Below are 8,397 nucleotides of genomic sequence, written 5' to 3' on the forward strand. Positions count from 1 at the left end.
TGGTATCAGAGAGGACAATCGTTTTAGTGGGCCCGAAAGTAAGTGCAGAGCAACCCCACCAGCCCTCCTTCATCTTGAGTCAGCTCGAGAAACAGGGTAACCATCTATCGAGATCTCCACGTCAGAGGCATCTTGTGTGAGCCAGGTCTATGTAAGAGCGATTATAGACGGTTGTTCAAGGCAAGCTGACTGTTTAATATCACAGAATTCGTTGAAAAGGTTGAGGCAAACATTTCTACACTGTCTCTGCTGCCTCCGAAAGTAAGGAGCCAGGGAGGTCAGCAGACGTAAAGGTTGTGCGTCGGGCTTGAGTCCAAGGCTCCAAAGGGGCCTCTAGAGCAATGTCCTCCGCTTCCTGTCTTCGTGGTTTCTGGGGATGATTTCCGCTTGCGAGGTTTTTTATTTCCGTGAGAGCCCGGTTTGCTCGGGCCTTTTAGCTTTGGAGACGAAGTTCTTTCCCCCGTGGGACGGAGTTTTTCCTCTGTGGACGGATTTTTTCCCCGTAGACGGAGATTTTTCTCCCAGGATGAGGAAGCGCAGAGGATTGCACAGCAAGAGGTGACAAATGTTAAATACGCGGCCGCAAGCAACTGGATATGGATATAGTTAGAAGATATCTGGATCTTGCCAAACACGTGAAAAGCTCTGTTATATGAGTTCGTGTTGCATCTTCGGAGGACTCTGCATAAATCTGATATTTGAATGATGGGGAAACGATGGGTGCGTGGCGACGGATTAGAAATTTCCACGAATCCAAATGAGATTGCGGGATATAGTTTAGAAAATATCGTCGCATTATGCGCGAGCTATGTACGTTTTGAAAACTTACTTCGGGCTCAATATTACTTAACATTACCAACCAAGACCATGCAAAGTAAAACGATATTCACGACTCTTCTCTACTTCCTCTAGCCTTGTTATGGCTATCCACTTTAGTTCCTTTAATAAGAAGTCCAAGGAAGTTGGCGTTACTCTGGGTATCTAAAAATAAGCTTCACCGTGTATCAGAGAAATTTTGCGCTCAGCATACTGTTGAACATGAGAGTTTTCAACCACTTTCATCTTAAATGATCGCTTATGTGCCGTTGGTGACTGTAAGCACAGCTGACTTTGTCTTGTGGTGAAACGCATCAAGGATATAATGATGCGTATTAATTATGAAGGACCGTTGTATGACGTTGGGCAAGACTATTAAGTATAATTGGAGCCTGCGTGCAGATGTACGCGCCCAACAGTCGCGATAACTAGCCAAGATGATCGAAACGCGACTGTGTATGGGTATAAAGGACAACGTTGGTCGCTAGAGTAGACTGTAGCGCATAGTTGAGATCTCAAACAGCAGCCCGCATAGTTGCATGTGTGGCAGCTATTGTAAGTAGCAAAGATAAGTGAGAACGCGTGCAGATTTGTGTAACAAGGAGCGTAGTTGGTTATTGGACTAGGATATCATGATTAGCCCATAACGAACGTCACACATAAACACAGGCTTGCCGGCTACGTGAAGGACAACTGTACGCGTTTTCATACACTCTCGGATACTAGTCGTGACCGCAAGGCCTATGTCTATGTGTGACACTGATTGAGGATTCAGCTGTGTGCGATGGTCTAATCCAACGACCAACAATAGCCCTTCCTCACCATGACCAATTGTGGTGTAGCTTGGCCTAGTTTCACGGATTCACAGATTGCTATCCGTGACGGAAACTCGGGGATGGCGCCCACCTGATGAGCTTCAAGAGGGGCGAAATCGGTCGTGAGCTGTCGAAGAATTTGCAGCAAACTTGCATTACGAATATATTTGTATCGCGATATCCGCAATAACTTGGTGACTGTAAAGTGGGGCGCCTTTTTCAGTCAAATTCACTGGCCCGGAATGATCACAAACGGGGGGTTTAGCTGCGTTTCTGGTAAGCCTTTCGCAAAACAAAACTTGCAAATGAGTGTACTTCGCTAGTGGTTAAAATCGTTTTATGGCTAGGTCACCATGATTTATGAGGCAATCCAGAATAGTGGCGCTATGGTCTCCAGTAAACAACATACCTCACAGAAATTTGGTTATTCACATGCAGCCGTGCGAAAACGCTGCATCATTTCCAGATTGGTTGCAAATATCAGAGAAGGAGAATCATTCACACCAGCGCACACTCCCATCTTCACTGCGCGATGCGTCCACTTATCCTAAGATATCATGCGCAACGCAAGGTAGGCTTCGCAAAATAGCGTCCTGTGCCAAAGTTTTGTGAACGAATTTATTAACTTTGTTAAGTCTGACGAGTGTAAGGCATGCAAACTTCATTTGTCTATCCGTCTTGGTGGAGATTCCGTAGATATTATCTCCTATTTGGAGAATGCCTGAATCATTGAAATAGGTTGAGGCTTGATTTCGGGCTTGGCCCGGTAAACTGGTAATCACGTGGAAATCACGACGTTCAGTGACCTTGCAAATTTGCTTAATTAAACAAATGACTATGAGTGACATACCAATGAAGCATGTTACCTGACCAGGAAACATACTCTAAAATTGGAAACTTTGAAAACCCCATAGTTTCTGCTAATTCAGTTTCCTTTTTATTTTTAGTGGGTGACGTGAACAAAGTGCCTAGGATTATTTAACATTGTGAAGTTCGATCACGCACGCCAAAGTGCTCTTTGCCACTTACCTTACTACCTTCAGCCTTTTTATGGCCACTTATGTTACTTTCTTCAATAGAGTTCGAAGATTCTCTGGATACCTAAAAATTAACTTCACCACATGCCAGAGAAAACATGCGCTCAGGAAACTGTTGAAAATAAGAAGCACTCCTACTTATATTTCACTACATAGGGAATACGCATTGACTTTCGCAATTCCACCGAACTCGTCAAACTCAATCTTGCCAGGTCGCAACACGAAATGCCAGCAACCTAATTGCTCTTCTTCGAGGAGGTCATTCGTCATCCCTTATACCAGTCCAACCCGTTCCGCGCTTTGAGGCAAAACAAGGTTGATCAAAGGAGCCTTAACAACAAGATGATTCGTCAGTCACTTGACGGAAGAAACAGCGGCCGCCTATCGCATGGAAGCTACGGGAATCACTAGAGTACCCTGCAAGGTGAATGAACGCATTCTGAATTGAGCCACGATGAAGCATCGTAATACCGTGGACATAATATTCACAGTTCCACAAGGACAAATCCAAAGACCGTCATGCATGAAGAGCGTGCACCTAAGCATTAACAAACATACCGAAGACAACAACGAAAGCCTCAAAAAGGATGCAACGTATTATTATTTTTCAAAAGCAGTCGATTGAGTCCCACATGCTCAACAACCCCGGTTCAATGGAAAATTCTGCACTGCATTAAGGCGTTCCTATCAGACAGAACGCTCCGAGTGAAAGTAGGCTCGACTCACTCGTCTCCAGTGCCGATCTCCATTAGAGTCCCTCAAGGCTCCGTTTTGGAGCCACTGCTGATTCCGATATGAAAAAGTTGTCCCCACTAGCAATTCATTTACACCTGGTGTTTTACCAGTCGCTTGACGAAGGCCGCCTTCCCTATGCTTGGATGGAGCGATTGTCACGCCAATCTACAAAACTGATGACCGAATATCGTCCGGCGGCTACAGGTCTATAAGCCTTATTAGCTTGCCGTGCAAGGTGGTGGGAAGCATTCTCAAGCGAGCTATCTTAGATTGGCCTACTTCCAGCAACTTGATAACTTCAGCTCAACACGGATCTCTCACAAACCGCTTTTGCGTGACAAACTTGCTCATGTTTATGGACAGCTTAACCTGAGTCAAGGACGAAGGACTCATATCGAATGCCGTATTTTTGATTTCTCAAAAGCATTTGATAGGGTCCCACACGTCCCGCTGCTCCGCAAACTCGAGTATTACGGGATCTCTGGGGAGATCGTTCACTGTATCATGATTTCCTATCAGACAGATCATCCGATTGAGAATAGGATCGATCGGTCTACATTTGAGTTCCTCAAGGCTCCGTCTTGGGACCACTCCTGTTTCTGATCTACGTCAACGCTCCTCAGATGTTCTTGAAAAGTCCATGTCTACTTTTTGCGGACGACTTGAAATCCTGCAGTTCCAATACCGGTGCCCTCCTGTGTGGAATAACCTTCCTCCAACGGTTGTCCAAGCCCCATCTAGTAACCAGTTCAAAGCGCTATTAAAGGCTCTTTTATGCGAGTCCCCACGCTGGCATGCTTAATGCCCCGCTCTGAGAACTTAAGGAGCGTTGCTACACCTTTTTTCGCCTGCGCCTTTTAGGTGAATGGCGGTTGCTGAACGACAAGAACAAGACCAGCCCAGGAAACTTGGGCGAAAGCCTTGATCCTGTGTATCAACCCGTGAACCCGTAAACACCGTAGCCACCGGGACCCATTTCATCGGAATCGCGAGACAGCCGGATTATAAATGGCGAGATATCTGGTTCATTCCCGCGAGGTCTGAGGTACTAAATTGTTTCCAAGTCAGAAAATACCTCGATCGTAAGAACATTCGGGAGACAGTCAGCTGCTGAAGTTCGGTAAGGACGAATAATACTCCACAGTCTCTCCCCTAAGACATAGGGGAGATAGGGCATTTGCCCGGAGGTGAGCCGCTCAAAACAACCGAGCAGCACACCCGTTGTGTGGAGGCATCCCGAAGCAGCTGCGGCGAGGACAAGGGCATGTCCTGATTGGTCAGAATCTGAGCCAATCAGGGTATAGCATTTTAGCCTGGCCCTTTCGCACCACCCCGGAGATTTTCGCGTGACCATGCGGAAAATTCCGTTACAACTTTATCAACACAATTGTAGAAAAGTTTCTTATCTATTAAAGGTAACTTCGAGCATGCCTGAATTATCGCTGCTGAAACATCTGCCACCCAAAATAAGACATTACGATGCTGATCTGATAAACGGAGTATCCGAACTCTTCCTCTTTGAGGCAGACACAACAAGTCTACGTTGAAAAATAACCTTTCAGCTGCAAAATTCCTTTGTCCCTAGCTGCCATGTCACCCTGAGGAAGCACAAGGGCTGATATTCAACCGGGTTGCCCAAGGCTAGACAGAAGTCGAGATAGAGATGTTGGGTTATAATCACAAACCTTCCTTTCGGTAAATTCGCGCTCTATCCAGTAAGCGATCTCCCAAAATATCGAACTCGTTCGTTGGTGCTCAAGGCCAACCTATGTACGCCGTTGTTCTAATATGCAACTATTAAGTCTCTAGGACAACAAATATGACGGGCTTTAGGTCGTTCAAAGATTACTTCGCGTATCGTTCTCAGACTGTTCTACGAGTTTTGTGTTTAGCATTGGTCTACTCAGACGCCCACTATGACGCCACCGACGGACTCATACCCTGGCTGTCTGGGATGATGGCCGGTTCGTCCCGGTATCCATCGCTATTGGTCGTTCCAATCATCGGACGTTGTTACGTTATATCGTGCTGTAACACCCTCCCGGTGCTTAGCTGCCATGCCACCCGAAGGAAGCACAAGGGCTGAGATTCTACCAGGTTGCCCAAGCCTAGACAGGAGAAGTCGAGATGCAAAGGTTGCGTTCGAACCGCGGATCTTCCGGTCAGTAAATTCGCACTCCAGCCACTAAGCTATCTCGGCCCGATTCCCTGAAAACCTCGCCCCGATTACTTGTAGCTCTTCCGTACAATGCCTTGTTGTCCTCCTGAGTTGTGAATTCATCGTAACTGCGGACAAGGAGGAATGGCCAATCCTATCTCAACTGGTTCGCCATCTGGCTTTTTGTCACATGACCACCAGATTTTTCTATGACCAATGTTGCAGGCTTAGTGCAACAGTGACCCGCTAATTTGGGAAACACCGGGACAATCCAGGTGTCTGCTTACCTATCCAGCGGTGATAATGACCACCTTATTGTGGCCGCCACCTTAAGTCCACCTTTTGTGACCTCATTTTTAATGCCGCATCTTCTACCTTGTACGCACGTGATTGCTCAGTTTTCTCAGAGGTTTAATTCATTAGCCTTATGCTTGGGGGCTATTAGTGACCAATGAATGGCTGCTGTCCATTGTCGATATTTTATTTCTCTAAGCCGCCTTTCATTTCCGGTTGTTTGTCTACCTGCGTCAGCGTTGTATGTACTTGCATATGGTGCTCGGTTTCACTTAAATCGTTGTAGCCTCGCCTCCGCTGCCTGTTCGCTCTCTCCTCCCTTTCGATCCCGATTCTCTAGAATAAACTAGTTGCTGTTGCCCTCAAAACGGCTTTGTTCTTACAGGTGCTTTTAGGCATCGTTGGTAGATACTATCCACGAACATACGGTCTTAATGTCGACACAATTATCACCCAGGGACGTTTTTCCCACAGTTGTGCTCAGGCACGGTGCCATTATTAAACGGAAGTGTTGTAATAATCTAGAAACGATCAGTATGTCAGCAAAATGAACGGTGATCGAGGGGAAACAAGACAGAAGGGACTCAGTCACGTTTGCAAGTGTTTATTTCATTGGACTTCTGACCCCTTCTATCAACTCGAATGCAAATCCGCGCCGCGCTGGATGATCAAGTTTTTCCTCTGGAAGAGGCAAGCCCTCGTGACATCTGTATCCGGTGCCGTGTGCATCAACCCAAATTGCGACTGTTTATCGATCTTATTGTCCATTTATGCGGTACTTAACAAGGTGCGGGTTCTATTCAGACCTCATTCTTCTGTTTTTGTTGTAGTCTTCAGCGTGCGGACTCTTAAGTAGAGCGGCCAACAGGCTGCTCTCACACGCTCTCTGGGCGCTCTATCGATTAACCTATGTTGTATTAATGAAACATGCTGAGTGTATGGCACCCACTGTGCAGCACCTAACGACCAAGAACTTCGGGTGATCCTGCAACGGGCTGCGCCGGTGTTGGTATAACTCTCATCTCGCTCAGTTACTCTACTGGACAACTGTAAACAGCCGACTCTGTGGTCCATTTCAATAAAACACTTGTCAAACTGCCGAACGCCCTTTGTCGTGTCCACTTATGCACCAACGGGCTGCAACTTTGATTCGTTGCAAGAGGCCTACTGATCGTCTTCCTTTTCATCACAAAGAGCTCGAATATAGCCACATTAACAGATTTCAGTGTACTGGTAGGAAGTCTCAGTTCGTCAGAAGCACACATTGGTGTTGAGTTTAGTCTGGGTTCAAAACGCAGGAACGATAGCAAACGCGCTTTTCAACTTTGTACTGGCCACCAAGTATTTCTCAGTACCATTAGGTTCAGACGCAGTGGGCACCATTGTGCTACCTGGTGTCTCCCCGCTGCTCAGAAGCCTTGGAGTCAAATTGGCTACATTGGCATCATTTAGAGGCGCCGCGGTCCAATTCTTAACCGCCGATCCTTTTGGAATACTCATGTTGGTTTAGAGCACGGCCTCGTTCATTGACCGCTACTACGGCTACACGTTGACGTAATGAACCACTTGTGGTGCTTCTGAGTATGTACACAAAAGGCACCGGATCTCAAAACGGCCACTAGCACCCCTTGATGAGAAGCACTCTACCTCTTCGGGCTCAGATTGCAACTCGACCTGACGTGCTCCAACCAGAAAGTTTGAGTGGAAGAGCCCAGTCCGGTTGGGAATGCTCGGAAGCTGCCCTAACTAATCAACAGAACAGAGCCTGAAATGATTCCCATTAGTTAAAGATAACTTTTGGAATCCAATACAGCGCGAATTTACTGAACGGAAGGTCCGTGATTCGAACCCGACCTCAGCCTCTCAACTTTGCCTGTCTGGACTTGGGCAACATGGCAGTGTACCGGCCCTCGTGCTTCCTTCTAGTGGCATAGCAGTTAGGCACCGAAATAGTGCTACAGCTGAACGATTTTGTTAAGTGTCTAGGTCACAGGGCGGAATATTTTAAACAATTCATTTAGTCCTCTGCCTCCTGTACTTTTGTTTTTCACTCTATCCGCTCATTTTGAACTGTCGTCTACGGGTTACTACCTGCCATAAATTTTCGATATACTATACCTTTTCGTCGTCTGGGCCAGAGCTTTATCCTGCGTTATTCAAGGGTGGTTGACCAGGTCGTCCGTACTTGTTTGGAAACAAGGAGTGCTCCAGATAACTCCGACCTATAGGTGGTCGTATCCGTTCTGAAAAGGTCCCCGAACCGACTGTTCTAATCATGGGTGGTTGGGTTGTTGATTGGAAGTTTGTTAAAAAGTTTGTGTTTGGAAAGCTTACAGAAAAAGGCACACAGCCGATCTCATTGGTGCGCATACTGTCATCTAGCCGGACTGCCTAGGTACAGTTCGCCCGTCATTATGCGCTGGGCCTATATGATGTGAGCTTCACGAAGGATGCTGGATTAAGTCCGCTGATGGCACCTTGATTCGGCGTGGTGCCCACATGCGTTCATCCTGTGCTGTCCCTGGCACCTTATTCGTGATCC

The 8,397-nt window shown here is 46.7% G+C and overlaps 1 protein-coding gene across 1 annotated transcript in view; it reads left to right on the top strand.

Annotated features, from left to right (window-relative positions):
• The window catches only part of T265_03310 (hypothetical protein), a gene marked incomplete at both ends in the record, with an annotated part of 25,674 nt that extends 22,766 nt beyond the window's left edge, over window positions 1-2,908 (top strand). The window contains one exon of the mRNA XM_009167756.1: window positions 2,825-2,908. Within this exon, the coding sequence (XP_009166020.1) occupies window positions 2,825-2,908 (84 nt within the window). The remainder of the gene's footprint in view (window positions 1-2,824) is intronic.
• Between the last annotated feature and the right edge of the window lie 5,489 nt (window positions 2,909-8,397).

Source organism: Opisthorchis viverrini (genome assembly GCF_000715545.1).
Source record: "Opisthorchis viverrini unplaced genomic scaffold opera_v5_47, whole genome shotgun sequence".
Classification (NCBI taxonomy): Eukaryota; Metazoa; Platyhelminthes; class Trematoda; order Opisthorchiida; family Opisthorchiidae; genus Opisthorchis; species Opisthorchis viverrini.